The 18973-nt window shown below is 33.3% G+C and overlaps 1 protein-coding gene across 3 annotated transcripts; it reads right to left on the bottom strand.

Annotated features, from left to right (window-relative positions):
• Positions 1-1994: 1994 nt before the first annotated feature.
• On the bottom strand, positions 1995-8677 carry SLITRK6 (SLIT and NTRK like family member 6). Of its 3 annotated transcripts, XM_017652211.3 has the most exons (3): positions 8130-8677; positions 3655-5721; positions 1995-3450 (listed from the first exon to the last, which is right to left on the bottom strand). In XM_017652211.3, exons 2-3 carry the CDS (start codon positions 5695-5697, stop codon positions 3175-3177), a joined length of 2319 nt encoding a protein of 772 aa, XP_017507700.3. In that variant the 5' UTR covers positions 5698-5721; positions 8130-8677; the 3' UTR covers positions 1995-3174. The 3 variants fall into 3 exon arrangements, with proteins under 3 accessions (XP_017507700.3, XP_017507699.3, XP_073068559.1); XM_017652210.3 differs by having other exon boundaries at positions 1995-5721; positions 8130-8676; XM_073212458.1 differs by having other exon boundaries at positions 1995-5721; positions 8229-8676.
• Between the last annotated feature and the right edge of the window lie 10296 nt (positions 8678-18973).

The raw sequence follows: 18973 nt of genomic DNA, 5'->3' as shown, positions 1-18973 counted from the left end.
GGCTTTCTCTTCTCTGCAATAAGAGATTGATTCAAGAGGGAAAACCAGCATCACAGATATAACCCATTGTTATATAATTGTAAAATTTCCATACCAGTATCGAGATCAGTGGAAGATAACTGAAGAACACTTTAATAAAATTTATGCTAAGTATTTTCATGGCAATTTAGTGAAAAATGATTTGTTCGATAAAAATCAGTACAATCTATGTCTAACAGATTGACAGAATTAAAAAGGATTGATCTTGTATGATTACACACTAGCATCACTATACCACAAAATTCAAGATTCAGACGAATCAAAATTTGCACTGATGAGCAATCAGCAGAGAGTTACTTCTGTTCAAATGAAGAGAAATGTAAGAAAATTTATATATATATTTAAATTGTGTGTGTGTGTATTTTTTTTCCCCGGAATGCCCAGGTACAGGTGATACTGAATTTGGACTTGCGACTCCTGATCTAACAAGTAGTTGCAGAGAAAGGGACCACATTGGCCACATTAGTAAATAAGCATACATCACAAAAAATTCTTCTTTAATGGGAGGAAATAGAAATAGGAAATGCAGGTAAAAGAACTAAAGCTCAGTGTTCAGCACAGGAGGTAAAGATCAATACCAGCTTCCTCAAATCTCAACTACTTCTATGAGGGAAACAAATCACATAAGAGCAATTCCATCAGGAGTGAAACATTTTAGCCTTTAAAATCTCTCCCCCTTCAGAAACTTAGTGATTTCTACATCATTGTAACAGGGTTTTAGTATTGCGGTTGTATTAAATTTGGAAGATATAATTTCAAAACCAACCTTGTTCTGTCTTGTTTATAACTTGAAGAATGAACAATTTTACTTTAGGCAATTAACAATGAATAAAGATTTTTAAAAATATTTCCCCCACCCAAAAAAGAAGAATGTTCTTGAGGACGTGTTTCTGTCTGCATTCATGGATCCATTCCAACAGTCCTCCAGGCATGGGAATTTCTTAAGTCTTTCTAATTCCTCCATGCGCTTGATTGCAATAGAAAATATTGGCAGATACTCTACTGCACAGGAAAAGTGCAATAAAATTTACTCTACTCTTACTTTGTTCTTCCTTCTCTAATGCAACTTTTAAAATCATGCCCTGTTAAGTGTCACTATGCATTATTGTGCTTAAATTCCTTTGATGGATAAATATATAAATCATTCCATATGCCCACAGAATTTCCCTTAATAATTGTTACTTTATTTTTAAAATTGCCCATTTTTGTCCTTTCTAACCTTGGAAATTAATGGGGAAATTTATGTTTTCAATGTACCTTTTAATGTATACTTCTTGACTGTTTTCTGTTAATACACACACCGATTTAAAAGAAAATCCAGTGATATGATTTCATAACAGACTCATAATTAATGTTCATACCACGCAACATAGGTCTCTATTGTTTTTTATCAACAAGAAGACTTCTCATTCAAAAATTGAAAAAGTAATGTTGTTTTGCTAGCAATGCAGACAGTTGAGCTTTTAAAACTAAAATATTTAGTGGAAAATGCAGATATCACTAAAATAATGTTAAAGAACTTAAAGAAAGTCCTTCCAAATAGGAAATATATTCCATCCTGATCTTGTGGATGGATCTGCATGCTGTTCAGAAAACAGAACTAGATCACCTTGATTAATTTCATTTGGCCTCATGTAAATATATATATATATGATTGATTCTATCATCAGAAAGAAGAAAAATACATCATTTCCATTTGTACTGAGTGGGAAAATGATGTGCTGGAAAGGGAGAACTACTGGTCAGACTTTTAGTTTGACTCCATGTCAGTCATGCCCAGATATTAAATGGCCTCTTTGCAGATGGTGAACAAGATGCTTCTGTGTGGATGACAACAAACAGAAATCTCGTTTTGCATACATGTGCGTGAGTGTAAGTGTGTGTGCACATGGGTGTCTGCTAATCCTCACTTGACTGAATTATAGATCAGACTTACTGAAGAAAGCACATTTAAGAAGAGGGTTTTCATTTTAGTTTTATTGTAATGAGCAGTATTTTTAATATTCTTGAAAGGCACCCAAGAATAATTACCTTTGTGAACCAAAAATATACAAAACTGTACAGAATAAATAGTTCATAGAAATCTAGCTATACTTTCTTGTAAAATAAAGCTACATTGTCCTATTCTTGAGGCCACTTAAACCACTTACCCTTAAATGTGCCTTTTGCTACTAATTTATGGCAACTACCAATATACATCAATAAAAATAAATTTTTTTTTTATTATCAGTTTTACATCTGTGAATTATTACTTGCCACAAGAAACACATTTCTAACATGGTCATTCAGATTTACAAAGGACTAACGCTATGAAAAAAATAATAATAGATACTCTAATCATATTTACAGTTGAATATCAGTAGCATTTTTTAAATATCCCAAGAATAAGAGCTAAACTTTGAGCACAAATGACATACCTTAGCTCACAGCAGCATTGACAATGAGATTGTCTACACATAATGTGCAGAAGAACCAAAAAGTTTGTTTATACATTCCATCTGAACTATTAATCATTCTTATTCTTAAATTCAGAACACATAGCAGTGACATTTGTTTTAACCCTCGTGTTCAAAGTTTGGGGCCACTCATTACCTATGTAATTCAGCTTTCTATTTTCTCTTTACTATTACTACTTGTAATCTTGAAGTTTAACTTCCTTTTGTCTTTATTGCAAGAAAATTAGGTGTATCTAGCAATGTACATGTTTGCAGTACATAGGTCATATAAACAATGCATTCCTTACTGTTATCACTACATATATAGGTATAATTTTTAAATGATAAAATCCAATTCTATTTTATCCACAGATAAAGCAATTCAAGAAAATACAGGTTGCATAAATATTCAACCTTTTTAGATGTGCAAGACGACTTCTATGAAACACTTTCAAGTGTGGAGAAATATTACTAAAATCCTTGAGTGATTTGCACACAAGGGTTTGTTTTGTTGGGGGCAGACAGAATTGCCTGAAGACAATGCGATGGCTTCTCCCAGAGATCCCTGAGCTTCTTCTTTTCCCATAGGATGACTGCTGTGCTTAAGTTCTGATTGATGATACACGTATGTAAGGCACTTACTTACAAGGTTTGGACTTCAGACAGAATCACAGCATTTCCACGAAAGCCCTCTAACTCTCTATGTTTGTTGCTCTAGGACTTCTAAATAGTCAGGTTCAGCATGTAAGTTAGCTTTGAGCTCAAAGTACTCATTTTTAGTTTGTTCCACTAATACCTTCCTTGGCCTTGAGTACATTAATGTCTCCATTAATTTTAATTCCTTGTGGTCTCCTGGATAATGTACCTCCATATCTGGCTGGATTTGAGCAATGTTTTTCCTTAGGTATTCTGTGATTCCCAGTTGCTGAAGTTCTCTTTCTTTCTCCAAAATGTTCCTATATAATGAACTGGCATCCTGAAAGGATAAAAATTCAGTTGATTGGTCTGCAGTTTTGTATTTCATGTTTGACCCTGTGAGTGGTGAATGATTTTCCCGTTCTAGAAGACTTCTTTGGAGATGTTTTGCATCACCTCCTTCTTTCTCATCCCTTTCTTCCTCCTCCTCTAAATGTTTTGGGCCAAAGGATGGACTTCTATAAACATGGACCATGGGGCTCACCATGTGCTGCTCGTAGAGAGATGTGGTGGGTCTTTCAGTAGTGTGATGAGTTGTTTTATGGCCATACATGCTGTACTGAAGATGCACGGGACTGGTGTCTCTCATCTGCTCATCTGCTTGTTTCTTTTTGTATCTTCTCCTGCGGTGAAGAACAAGAACCACTATCCCTGCGGCACAGAACACAATAGTTATGAACACAATCAGCAGTCCTAATATTAAAACAGACAGTGGTACAGCATCAGTAAGTGATCTTAAAAGAGTATCGGCTGTAGTCGTGGTTGTAGGAGTACTGACGATTATAGAACTGGTCTGAGTTAGCAGGGATGGGTTATTGACCAAACCTGGGCAAAGGAGTTCACTATTTAGTGCTTTTAATTCCTTTTTGTCCAGGTGCTCTGGAGAAGTGCAGAGGATGCCATCTGTCACTGTGTTCTTACTTAATTTTTGTATCCATTGCTGCAATCCTACCAGGTCACAGGAGCAGTCCCAGGGGTTGTCCTGAAGGTCAATCTGTGTCAGTAAATCAAGGTCATCCAAGATATTACTTACAGGTAGGTGGGTGAACTGGTTTGTTTTTAGATTTATCCTCATTAGGGGAACCCCTGAAAAAATATGTGGTGGTAAAACTTGCAGGAGGTTGTTATTTAAATAGAGGACTTTAAGTTTAGGCATTGAGTTAAAGGTTCCTGGAAATATTTCCTTAACCACGTTGTATTCCAGATATAAGTACTCAAGATCATGGAGACCAAGGAACATGCCTCTGCTCAGTTTGGCCAGGTGGTTCCCATTTAGATAGAGCTTTTGTAATCTTGTTAGATTCATAAATGATCCTTCTTCAAGAACCTCAATACGATTGTTTCCCAAGTGAAGCATTTCCAAAGTGAAGTATTCCACTAGATCAGACTTCATGAGTGTATGAATAATATTCCCCGCTAGGATAAGCTTTCTAGGATTTTGTGGAGGAGGTTTCAGATCTGATAAGCTTTCAATATTGCGCTCTTGACAGTGTATTAGAAGTCCTGAAGGGGACAGTACTTTGCAGTTACAAGGAATAGGGCAGTAGGGTCCTGGAAATTGAGTGAATGGCTTTGTAATATAAGGTGTCAAAACCGGTGTTTTGGTGGGTGGTTTTGAAAGGAATGTGGTCTTGGTTGCCACACGACTGTCATTTATCGAAGATGTCACTGCAAGATGCAATGATCCTGAAGGATCCTCATGTTCTTCGTACACTGGTGGACTGGGGCAAATTGATTCCTTTTTCACTTGGCTTAGTATGCTCCCTTTGAAAACTGGAGGGCTGTTGCATACAACATCACCAATTACAGACTGTGGAGGCATATTTTCCAACCAAATTTTCAGCTGTAATAAGTCACAATTGCAGTTCCATTTATTGTCCTCTAACTGGAGATCCAATATTCGGCCAATGTGTTCTAAAAAGCCAACATAAGGCAATGTTTGCAACTGATTTCCACGAAGATCTAGGTGGGTTAAAGGAACGAATCGAAATACATTTGGAGGAAGACTCTCAATAGCATTGTCATTTAAAATTAACACTTTAAGTCTGTTGAGCTTGCTAAAGGCACTTGGTTCAATCACTGTGATAAAATTGTTATCTACCTGTAGGAATTCCAGGTTTTCCAGTCCATGAAAGGTATCCTCTTTAAGAATTTCTAAAGAATTGTGATTGATATGAAGTTGCTTAAGAAGGCCAAGGCCATTAAATGCACCAGTCTCAATATCTGCAATATTGTTAAATCCAAGGTGTATTGAGATAGCATTGGTAAGCCCAGAAAAGTCGTTTGTGTGAAGTATCGTCAAGCCATTATTTAATAGACTTAGTTGGAAAGGTCGTGATGGTGGAACACTTACTTGGGATAACTTGTTAATACCTTTTTCTTCACAGTTTATGAGCATTGTGCCATCTTTTTCCTCACATTTGCAAAGAGAATCACAAGAACCTCTGGTTGAGGACACAGGAGCTTGGGACTGTGAAGATACGTAGGCAAGGAGAGATGCATACAAGAGGTGGACCCACAGCTTCATGTTGTCATGTGATGGAGTCTGACTCTGTAACAGAAAGTGCAATAACAATGTGCTTTAGTGGTCAGGAGCAGGGAGGAGAGAAGCCTGATATTTTCAAAGTGATAGGCTTTCCTCAAAAAAGAAAAATATTGATTACTTTGAAAATACAAATACCTTGCTGCATCTACATTTCCATTTTTTTTACTATTATGACAAGAATGTTTGGTTTACTTTTAACTTGGATTGTGATCCAAATATGAAATTAAGGTCAAGAAGAACTTAAAATATTACACCATCAGTTTGTTCACTTCTGCCACATAAACTGCAATTTAATAGATGAGTGAAGTGCTAAGTGGACCAGCACTGATACTCTGATATGATGCAAAAGTGTATATTTGAGAAGACCCTGATTTGTTTTTACCAAAAAGTAGATGAATCGAAAACTGAAGAATTACTGTAGAAGACACATATACATAGGTATTAGCCAGAAGCAAAGAGAACTGTAGGGAATGCAAAAGTGATAGAAAAATGTAAGTATGTATATACATATGTACGTGTGTATGACTGACTCTATGCGTGTATGCATGCATTCTGCATTTCCATTATTTATTTATATATTTGAACTTCATGCCACAATATAACAACTAAAATTGTGTCTGTGCTTTAACTTGCTTTGATTTCAACTGAGGATAGATATTAATTTCATGAGTTATTTAAAAACCTTAAGGAAAATATGTCTCTGACTATGTAATAAAGTGGAAGACTGTTAAAATAATTTTATCTTAACTCTGCCATCTGATGCAGTTTACATAAGCCTTATAGTATTAGATATATGGGATTCAGAGTGCCTATTCGAATTTCACTAGAGTCACACTTTGTATTGAATTTCTAGAGGTAGGATATTTACTGCTACTTTTAATTCCTATTATGAATAAGATTAATATATAAAAACTAAAGAAGAAGAATTGCTCCTTAACACACATTTCTGGCTATTATAAAATAATAAATAATACCTCATATAACCTTATAGCAATTGACTTCCTAATGAGGTCTTGGAACAAGCTTTAGGGCACTGAATGTCATCACATAATTAAGTGGTTGATCTTTTCATTATAAGGCTTACAGTCACAAACAATGAACTCTGAAACAAACTGCACTATACTGAAATATTTGAAGATACCTCTAATTAGCTCAATAAAAAATGACAGTTCAGGATAGCAACATCACAACTTCCAGCTCCTTAAAAATGGAAGGCCCACATCTGAAACAGCTGTTTTTTAAAGATTCTAAGATGACAGCAGTAACAAGGTAAATGCACATAACTCCTTTAATATCAGGAGTATAGTATTTAATATCATTCCTTTCTTTTAAGAACTGTATCTTCAATCTATGTACACTAAGTTGAAAGGTAAACAAACACCATATCTTATCACTATTCAGCTTTTTGAATAGTAACTGCTTTCATTTATCTGGGTGGAATGTGAAAACTAACTTTTTCTAATTAACATTTACAATTAGATAAAACATCCCAGAACCAAGTTAATAATCCTGAAAATACACTTTCCTTTCATGAAAATACATTGCTTTATTGAAAACATGTAGAGTATGTAGTTTCTGAAAGGTAAAAGGCAACCATAGGAAGAAAACAATATAGTGTCTTTCCATATAAAGGGGAAGTTAGCAGACTAATGTTTCCGTAGCAGAATAGTTTGATTTTAAGCAGGTTTGAGTGCTGTGCTTACAGTCAAGCAGCTTGTAGTTGTAGCAACTTGTGGATTAGTATCCACACATACTGAAAGTATTTCTCCATAGATTACCAAGAAAGAATATTACTCATTTCACTGGGCATAGCATCTTGAGAAAATAGTAAATAACTTCCTAATGATAATCTCTCATTATTTTTATGCTACATGCATTTTATACCATTCAAAATGTTCTAGGGAACAGTTACTCATGTTTTCAGAAATACACACAAATTTGAAGAGTGGTTTCACATTGACAATATCTGATACAATGTTAAAGAGGCAAAGATTTCCATTTACATATTTTTGGAAAATACGTATTTTCAGGTCAGAAAATAACAAAAGTACTATATAAAATGCAAGGAATCTTTTAACACTCTGCCTATATTTTAAATTCAACATGATCCTTGGAATTTATCTTTCTTTCAGAAAGCACACATATTTAGTTTTCAATAACAAACTGCATGCTGTAAAAGGAGTGAGTGGCATATTATTTTATTTATTTTTCTATACAGCCAGCTGTTGGACTAAATGTCTGCTGCTCAGAGAAAACAGGGATCTGCTACAGCATTAGCTGTGCCAATGAACAAGAATGATACTGAATATTCTTTAATGCAAAGTTATTTTTTTAAAGGAGTGAACACATAAACTCTATAACTTTAGTGTACTGCAAAAATAGGTATCAAAAAAGCCTGGAAACATTCATCTTACCTGTAAAGCAGAGATTATCCCTGACGTTATCTGTAATGCACAGCTGGAAGAGATGTTCAAAGCAAATTCAGTTTCTTTATTAAAAAAGAAAACACCAACCTCTACGTACTTTCTTCTTAAATAATATCACTTTTTGGCAAGTCCCATTGCTTCATAAAGTTAAAACCTCTAGTCAAAGACAAAATGCTGAGCATTTCATTGAAAATATTTCAGGCGAAGTGCATACTAGATCATCCTGAAGCAGTTGTCCTTTTTTTCCCCAATTAAAATTCACAGCATACTTCACAGCTATGCTGACTTTTTTGCATATAGTTAACCATTTGCAAGCTGCTAAATGCAGTAAATAAACAAGATGTTCCACAGAGCTGGGACTGATCACTCTTGCTTTCTTAGGTTGTAGATCCAAGCTGCAGCAATGTTCTCTTTCTTCCCTTTCTAGTCTTTCTTGTTAGCTCAGTTTGTTATTAGTCAGATTGCCAAGGGCTGGAAGGTAGGCGTAAATAAAGAGACTTGGCTTTTGACTCAGCCTTTAAGCCCTTCCCCATAAGAGTGCTTTAATCTGCCAGTGTCATTTAACACAAGAGACAGCTCCACCTTGGGACGGCTCAACTCCTCCTCTTTCTGCAAATGGCCTTTCCACTCCCTTTTTAAACCAAATACAGTGCAAGTGAATTTTGATGTAAATAATTATTACATCTTTTTAAATGTTTAGCAGTTTTGTGTTGTAAAGTAAGCTAAGTAATATGTTAAATTTTTATGTAGCACAGTACTGTCCTGTTTGCAACACGTGTGTGCAGAAAAACTACAAGCATGCTGTCTAGAGTTGTTTCAGTTTTTTAAACTGCAATTTAGGGCTGAAATTATGTACTAATTAACTTTTAAAGTGTTCACATGAACTGGTTTCCTGCAACACTTGCATTTTTGTTCACCAATTGCATTCTTTTAAAGCTTCGTGTCAGAGACGTTAAATTTTATATTTCATTATTTCTTTCCCTAAAGCTAATATTCAATAATGATACTAGAAATTAGGTCCCCTCCAGTTAAGATAATATTTATTTGGAATGGATATATGATTATTTTCAAATGCATTAAAAATCTTTACTACAAGTCATTGTCATTAATCAAACAGTCCTTATTACTCTGTAAAATATGAAATTATATCTTTACACATAAATTTAAAGGAGTATTTAGAAATTACAATATCTTGATTTTTATGGGACTACCTCAGAGGACTTTTTTTTCTAAATAGGTTATATTAAAAAAGTTACTTTATTCTTCAACTCATAAAAGTTTGTGAGCCATCACTAATAAAACTCTCAACTGTCAATTCTTTATTTCCCAAACACCTGTGTTTTAAACATCATTCCTATTTAACTACATTCCTAGTACCTGAACTTTTTCACATCCAAAGTGAATAGACTAGACATTACCATTTATTCAGTTTGAATTAGAAACACTCTTGCTTATAGTTTCTAGAGTCTACCTGTGCAATGTTGAGTCTCATTTCAGAAAAAAGTGTTCTAACCCATCAGCATGGGAGAATATCAGATTGGATTATTCTTTAAGGATTATCTACACTTATGCACTCCAATTCATAAAGTTTTCATATTCTTAGTGTGGAAGAGCTGTTTTTAAAAAATGGATTCTTGAGGCAATATTTAATATTCCTACTTTCCTTTATGTATATTCCCTCACTAAGTTCCTCATTTACTTTAACAACATTGCATTCTTTAAGATGGAGGAGTATAAAACAGATGAGGGTGTGGGGAAAGAGAATAAAGATGAGGGATGAAAGAAGAAAGGGAATAGATAGAGAGGAAAGGTAAGAAGTAAATCTTAGGCTGCGGATGGCCAGATTAACTTAAATCGACCTGATGATTTAGACAGGTGGTGATAAAATACAGTTATAATCAATGGGAAAACACGGAACTAGAAAATCTCCCTTCTAACACTGTAGACATAATTCTCCAAATGCTCTCTTTTAGGTTTTGGAGGGAAACTCACAGGAGGAATGTTCTCGAGGTATAATCTCTGGAGGAAAAGTTGTACAGACATGTGAACAAATAGGACTGAATTTCCTATAATGATGCAAGTTTCTCTCTCTCCAATTTGAGCTTGTCTCTTTTATCCATAATATACATTTGAAGATTTATATCTTGAGTCCCTGCCTACATTCTACATGTCATTTTGGTTAATTACACAACAGTAAGGGTGAGGAGAAGTACCTAACAATCCTTTTCTTTTCTTACTTTTTTTGTATATTCTGGGTGGAAGCCTAAAGAAAGCCTAGGTAAGGAATTGTAGTTTGAGGAGCATTTGCAACTTAATTTAACAAAGTAATGTTGATCATGAACTACTCAGCATTATTCCAAACTTAATAGGAAAATATATAACTTGGAACTTAAAATTATGGCTAAATCCATTGTTTCTGTGTTTTGTTAACTAATTCCTCAGTTTTTTATTAAATCAGTAGCACAGCCATCCTTTCCAAAATGCTTACCACAGAATGTGTTAATAATTTTTGGACAACATTTATTGTAACAATATTTTTAATTTTTCAATTATTGCATGGAAAAATACTTTCCCAATGTAGGTTTCTCCAAGTTTTAATACTGAATTATGAAGTATTCATAATAAACACTAGATTTTATTTATCTTTCCACATAACTTACCCCCAGTGACTCCATATTGGAAGATGTTAAGAAGTAATACATTATTTTTAATTATATGCTCTACATTATGCATTATTGGGATATCTAATTACTTTTTTAGAATGTACATCTTAAATGGTAAATATCAAAATATTCTAATTACATTAAAGAATACTAAGCAGCCAGAATAAATAAACTTCAGAGTGGCAGTATATGTAAGGCAGCACAGGCCATTCTAAGTCAGGACTCAGGTGCCTGCCTTCCCTTCCTCATTTACCTGGGTGGGAGAAGGGAACTCACCTAACATATCCTATGGCTACAAAGACCAGATGGAAGAATATTTTGTGAAATTTATTGGACTGTAATGCATGTAGGACAAGTAAAATGAAAAGACCAAGATTAAGCCCTTGAAAGGAAAGGAAAAAGAAATGAAAGAGATTTAGTCATTCTGCAGAGGACTGGGTCTCCCTCAGAGCATGTGCCCACCTTTGTCAGTGCCACACTTAGGTGGGAAAGTGAACACACATGTCTGACTGATTTTAGCTCAGGAGTCTAGAAGGATTGAAGGGACCTTTTTTTGTACCATCTGTGAATACTCTGAAAACAGAAAGTATGACACTTGATGATCCATTGGGGATGATAATACTGCAGATGTATTTTAAATATTCATTGATGATTTCATTCCTTAAAAAAAAAGTGAACAAAGAAATAATCCTAAATCAGTTGTCATTTTTTATGTGCTTATATTGTTATTTTAAAGGAAATATTCAACACAAATCCTTGGGAAATAGCTGTTACTGTGAGCTCTGTCTGCACTACAAGGGGATTATACCGAAACTCATGATGTTATTCAAATTGAATATTGCAGATATTTGCAAATAATGTCTAAATTTAGATATGTAGAAACCTTGTGCACTAATTTTTGAACATTAATAAAAACACTTTCCTGTCTCTGATTTCAAACTAAAACTTTCTTTAAAATTGTATATACCTTTAAAAAAAAGTATATCTGCTTTATTATAAAAATTCTAAAATCTAAAAATTCTTAAGTTCAACTCAAACATTTGTTATTTCGTATTCCTATCCTGTCCATTTTATACAAAACGAATAGCTCTTACAAAATTTAAAAATTTTTTTAAATTATAATGGGGTGAAGTCTACTTGAAATACATGATTTGACTTAATTACATAAATGCTGTTCGTAGAAAAAATAATGAAAAGGGTTGCTTTTTCTCTTACACAATGCCATGCTATGCAGTAACCTTGAAATTTAATTCTTAAATCCTGCACTTAGGGTTCTTCTCTTCCATGTTTCACTGAAACACTTTAGTGTCATTAGTTTTTTGGTTCTGTTAGAATCAGAGGAGAATCATTATGGATACCTTGACTTCTCACAATAGCATGCAGTTAGGGAACATGACCTTTATATGAGGCAGAATACAACATTTTGTCATCTTTTAGTAATAATGTCTCTGTACATTAGGAGGACATTTGCACATGTTCACCGTGAATAACCATTTAGTAAAAAGTCTATGCATCTTAGAGGGAATTTATATGATAACTATAATATATGATAAAATCACACATGAGTGGATGTATAGGAAGCTTGCCTTTTGCATTGAACCTTTAATAAAAAGATTAATTTGTTATTTAAGTCTTAAGTTTCCTTCACGCTCAATTTGATCTGAGAGCAAAGGTATAAAACTAATAATGGAATTCCCTTATTCCAAGAGAGGATTTACAGTAAAACTTCCTGTTTTGATTTGAAATCTGTTGACACAAAGGAACTCTCTGATACCATTGTTCAATCTGGCAAAACCAAAACAAAAACCAACTTTCTCCAGGAAGCTTGGGCTATGATTTGTCTGTCCTCATATAAAGTATACTTGAGAGTTCATAATATCTCCTCCTTCAAATTGATGACTAAGAAAACTTTTTTAAAAATTACAAAAGACAACTCAAAAATGTTAATGAATGTTTCTACAATGAGCAGTGTGTAAGACAAAAAGTTCCATGGAATAATGCTAGTCTGTGAGTTATTTTGATGGTAAAGACTAGTCAAGGGAAGGCTAGTGTCTATTTCACATTCTTTTTCCATAGTACTACAGAGTGAGTTGCATATAGAAAACAGTCAAAAAAGTAGTTTTCAAGTTGAATCGTTTCTCTCTGTCTACCCACTCTTTTGTAATTGTAGGCATTTACTTACTTGTTCTTAGGAATGTATATTGATCACTTCTTTTTTGCCCACCTAACAAAAACTTAACGCTAAAGATCAAGATTGAAATTATTAATAAAAATATTGATCCCCTGGATGTTTCCAAATGTTGTTTGGCAGTTATTAGGGCACAATCTGTGTGACTAAATTACTTTGAAATTAGATTATTAGCAATAATGGTAGGCAAACACCACTGAACCAAATATACACGAGAGATTATCAGTTTGGTAGAAACACCTGCAGGAAATCTTATATCCCAGAATGCCTTCCTATTACCTAACATAGTCTGGACATCGTTGCCTTTCCTTATCACCTACTGCTAGGTCACTGAAGGATGCAATATTATTTTAATAGTTTTAATCTTGTAATTGTGATATTCAACCATTTTTATGAAGTATGTTGGTTATACTTAGTTCATCATATTATTTCAATAAGATAGATCTGTAAACATGACCAAAAAATGTCTATATATATATCATATAAATATATACTTTCAATTGTTTAATTATATCATATATATAATATATACACACACACATCTCATAAATTCCTTACGATCATCTATATGATCTCCATATAGTTGAATGAAAACAGTAATTTGACCAACCTAAGACTGATTAGTTAACATGGAAATTTAAATACCAAACTTTACATTATGTAGAAAGAAATAAAATTCTTTGTTGCAATTGTATCTATGTTCTGTAAGGAAAGTCATTGAAAATGTACACGTTTGTTGAGAAATATAAACACGTAGTTCAACAGATGACTCCGTGTTTTAATTTTTTTTTAAATTTAGAACAATGGAGTTAATATAAGAAGACATTTACTGAACTATTATTGTCATCACTGGAGTATTAATATTAACCAAGGAAGTAAATAGACCATTAGTGACAGATTTCGCTGAATAGTATTGGCTTTTTTGTGTTGCTGACAATCTCTAAAACAATATAAGAAATATTACATTTTGGAATATAACATTTTTAAAGGTATTATGTAACTTAGAGAACACACTTTTGAATTGGAAATAATTCACTCATATACCTAATGAATATTCTTCAGAATAATCCACATTCTTCATGCAAAAATGCATTTATATCTTACCGACATACCAGCATGAAGGTAAATATTGACATTTTTGTTAATATAATTGTCCTCTTGATGATTTTACTGTATATATCTTACTGATATTACTTTCCAGTGTCTCTTCCAGACTAATTGAAGCTTCTTTAGGATCTATTTCAAAAGGGTATTTATACCATATGATATTACCATGTATGTTGCATGTTTAAGGAAATAAGGGCAGTATTATCTATAATGTTCATGTTTCTCTATATGGAAATAGAACATAGACCACTGTTATAATATATGACAAATAAAAAATACCAATAAAATACTAAAACTAATAAGATTCTAATAAAAATGAACACCTAATAATAAAATGATTACAATAGTTATACTTGTTTTAATAGATAGCTGCCTTGTTTTGTTTTTCCTTGAAGGGTGTAGTTACAGGAGGAATTATCAAGTTAATTTTGGTTATAGCATACTGCATTTTTTTGGGAAATAAAAAATAAAATTAAATCCTCATAAAACACTCACTTGACTTTCAGCACATTTGCCCTTAAATAGTAAGTTTGAAGTCTATGACTACGGTAGAATAAATATTCCTTGAAACATTGTATACAATTATATTCGGCCAATTAGATTTAGAGAGGTATTTTTAACAAGTAGTTTTTCATTTTTACTTGTAACTCCAACTACTAAAACTTAGGAAAGTCTTATTTTTAGGAATTCCATAGCATTAAACAATTATTTAGCAGTAAAGCGATGCAAAAGACATACCTCTTCTATCTAAAGAAATAAGCAATTCAAAATAGCACTTACCTGCTCTTCCTATACACAGAAACATGCTTTCCACAAAATTCTACAAATCTTTGATACTAGTAGAAATCACTGTTTAGTAATCTTTGATTTTTGGGGGAGGAAGGAAAAGTGAAAATAAGGATTTCAATCTTAAACTAACTGAATATTTATAATAAAAATTTAGAGAATATTCTTAACACAGCCTTTGTTTTAAAGCTTTTTCGCTCTTTTACCACCCTCTAGTGGATATTTTTTAAAAATTCTTAACAGTTCAAGAGCATGCTAACTGTTCAAGTTTTACTCTATGTAAATTACATGTGTCATTGTTCTATGGCTGGCCTGTAGTTTATGATGTGTTAAAAGTATCATTTAAGAAAAGACTAACCAAATCTGAGCATGATTAGATGCAAGGTATTACAGAATATGTTATCTGTAAAAATAACTGGCAATCTCCATTGTTTTTATTACCCATCCTGTTCTTGCAAAGACTTAACAAAGTTTCTTCAAATAAAAAAGACCATGCTGCAGTTGTTCTTGAGTCACATCTTAGCTGTTTTTCTTTAGTTTTTTAACTTTAGTTGTTTTATTAATACTATTGATAATAGTAAGTAATATTGATGTACAACTGTGAGCACTCAGCATGTTTGTAACTATGGTGATCAGTCTAGTAACACATTTATCCTTAGAACAAACCTATGTAGCAACTACTATTACACTGGGGAAATTGAAGTACAAAGGTAATAATATACTCAGTGTTACAGAACTAGTGAGGGCGGAGTCTAGATGGCAACCTGTCCAATTCATGCTGGCTTCAGAATTTGTTTATTCAGTAGATAACACAACCACTCAGGGCAAATGTCTTAATCAGTGAACATAATTTACGATAGGATTGGTTTTTAGTCCTACATATAAGAGAAATAACACTTTTGACTGTCTTTTTGAATTGAAAAGAAAAGGCTTTTCTAAAACATTTTCATTCAGTATGACCATTAATGATAATTGTCAGCAAATCATTGCATCAGTAGAAAACACAAAGATGAAATAATTGTATTTATATCCACATATATTTATATATGGTTCGTGTATATTTAGGTATGTCCAAAAGACCATATAATTGATTAAGAAAGACAAAATATGTATATAAATAGTAGTTTTCTCCTCAGACTACTACCCTACTCTCTATACTTCCTTGTCTTATCTCTGCGTCAGTGAGAGCCACACTGCTGTGAAGACCGATGTCAAGAAGAAATCGGTTTATGTCAGAGCCTACTTTGCTTACTTTAGGTACGACTGAGGGAAGAGCCTCTTGTGCAGAGGTCAGAAGCCCTTTCAGGTTCATGTTTCGTGTTCTACATCTCAGGAGCTCTGTGGTTTCCCAGACCCAGGATAGACTCCAGGTTTTTCTGTAGATTCCCCAAGTAGATGCAGAATCTTCCCTTTGTATTATACATCCCTCCCTCCAGCCCTGCCAACCCCATCCCAGACCAAAATAGATACAGGTGTATTTTACTGTTGAAGGGATGGACATGTACTAATGATGAAGCGGGCATGCCGCAGGGCCCTGAGTTAACTGAAGACTAGATGGGGGCAGGGGTGAGTTAGGAGGGAATGTGTCCACCAGGCATGACAAGGGCTTTGTTGTTATCTGTCACTGATAACCCAGTTCTTCTCACAACAAACGTGACAAGTTAATGCTGTTAAGCATCCTCCTAAGGATTTAATTTTGCTGTTTTTGTTAAAGTCTTAAGATATCAAATTCCGTGTATTTTTTACTAGCTCAGGGTTATTGTAGATACTAATTATTTCACTCTATTCTAAAATGGTAGACAAATCACTTGAATTCCTTGCTGTTTTAACTGACCTTAAACTAGAGTAAATCCTTGCCCATGCTATCAAATTTTACTCTGCTTTCAGGAAATCTGTGTCACTTCCTTTCAAAACAATTAAACAAGCTTTTTAAATGTACATATAATGTGAGTAAAAAAAATTTTGCAATGGTAAAACATGCATAATTATTTTATTAAAATGTGATTTAAATGTGATATCCGGTAAGTCATATTGTGGGTCTTTTATAGAATTTTGAATTTTAAGTGAAATTGAGAAAGGAAAATAATTTGCTGAGATTCATTCAGCTAGTAAATAATAGAATAGAGACAACAGTTCTGGTCTGGCTGACTGTACACAATCACCCTATACTGTGAGTTCTAATGAAATATAAAGTATGTAAGATTTGAGTTACTTAATGTTTGAGTCTGAGACATTTAAATAAAATATCAAATGAAATATTAGCATAATGTTAAAGAATAATTTTTCAGATTTTATTAAACATCAAGTTAGATGTTAAACATATCCTGGGCAAAGGACATATTTATAAAAGACTTGTAAGTAAAAGAAGGTATTTTCTCAAGAAAATTAAGTTCAAAATCAAATGTCTAATTGGCTATAAATCATTCAGCAAAAGATGTGTCCTGAAAAATTATTAGTTTGTAGTTCAATATCTCCCTCTGCTGTTAGAAAACACTAATGAAAATTCTTTAAGCATGTTTACTTTGATGATAGACTATAAATCAAAATACCAAAATACATTAAAATTTTCATAACCTTTCTCCTGCGTTTTAAAATTATGAATCTTGATTATATATAAAACAAACATTTAAAACATTTACATGGCCAAAAAATTGACACTAGAAAATTAACTTTTTTGGTTAAAGTGTTAAAATTTAAGAAAACAGTGTTTCTAATTGCAGATTTCCATGATAATACAATACATTAACAAAAAATATAATTTTTAATAACTATATTAGTAAATTTATAGACTCCAAGTACAGTATAAAAACAACTTCCTAATCATAAATATTAAGAACCACAAACACAACAGGCCCAATCATAAGCCATGTAAATAAAAATATTACATTATTACAAACATTTTTCTTTCTAAAATGAAACCATTATATAGATATTAAAAAGTACATGTCATTTTTGTTTGCTAAGAATATGAAGTGCTTTTGGAAGATGTTTCCTAAAATTATATCAGAGATAATTAGTATTACATGCATATCATTTAATACTCGACTGCTTAGGACAATCAAGAAAAAATAAAAACTTGAAGATTAAAGTAAGTGGAAAAATTAAGTACTTTTATCAAAGAAAGGAGAATATGAAAGTAAATTAATTCAGATAAATCCAGGAGAAAATCATGAAGTGGGTGGTAATCCTGTGAATTTCAAAATGAATTATTTACAGACATATCATTTAATTGTATAACATAATTCAAGCTTAAACTTAAAATGTTCGCTCTTATTTTTATATCTAGTTATTTAATCCCTGGCCTCTTCATAAAATCCTTGTTCCTTCAAGGCTGAGGGTTAGCAACTATCCCACGCTCTTCCTTAGATCCTTGCAATACTATAATTATCTGCCGGGGTCTCACTGTGTCTTCAATTGAAAGAAATGTCAACTGACTGTTTTCTTTTCCACCTCAAATGATCATTGTGATGGCCAACTCTGTTGTTCCACCCTGCAGACCTCTAATGATTTTCTCTAATTTCTTCTTCAGATATTCACTTCCATAATCCCACACTGTTCCTCATCATATTCCCGAAATGCTCCATTTTTAATCCGTGAATTCAAGAACTACACTGTTCCATGGTTTGATGGTAGACATTTAACTTTCAGGTGTCTGAGAATTATTTTTTCCCTTTTTAAACTTTTATTCTTTTTTTATTAAGGTATCATTGATATACAAATTTATGAAGGTTTCAGATGAGCAACATTGTGGTTACTACATTCTTGCCTATTATCAAGTCCCCACCACATACCCCATTACAGTCACTGTCCATCAGCATAGTAAGATGCTACAGACACACTTGTCTTCTCTGTGCTATACTGCCTTCGCCGTGCCCCCCATGTGTGCTAATCATAATGCCCCTTAATCCCCTTCTCCCTCCCTTCCCACCCACCTTCCACAACCCCTTTCCCTCAACAGCACTGAGCTGTTGTTTTCATTCATCTCCATATATTGCTTGCTCTTTTTTTAAATTTGGTCATTGATCCGTTGATTATTTAGGAGCATGTGTTAAGCCTCCATGCATTTGTATGCCTTTTTGTCTTCTTTA

Source organism: Manis javanica, chromosome 9 (assembly GCF_040802235.1).
Source record: "Manis javanica isolate MJ-LG chromosome 9, MJ_LKY, whole genome shotgun sequence".
Taxonomy (NCBI): domain Eukaryota; kingdom Metazoa; phylum Chordata; class Mammalia; order Pholidota; family Manidae; genus Manis; species Manis javanica.
This window is presented reverse-complemented; position numbering and strand designations above follow the sequence as displayed.

Bases quoted from the DNA above. Each gene is read 5' to 3' on its own strand.
- SLITRK6 (XM_017652210.3), bottom strand. From the start codon at position 5,697: ATGAAGCTGTGGGTCCACCTCTTGTATGCATCTCTCCTTGCCTACGTA.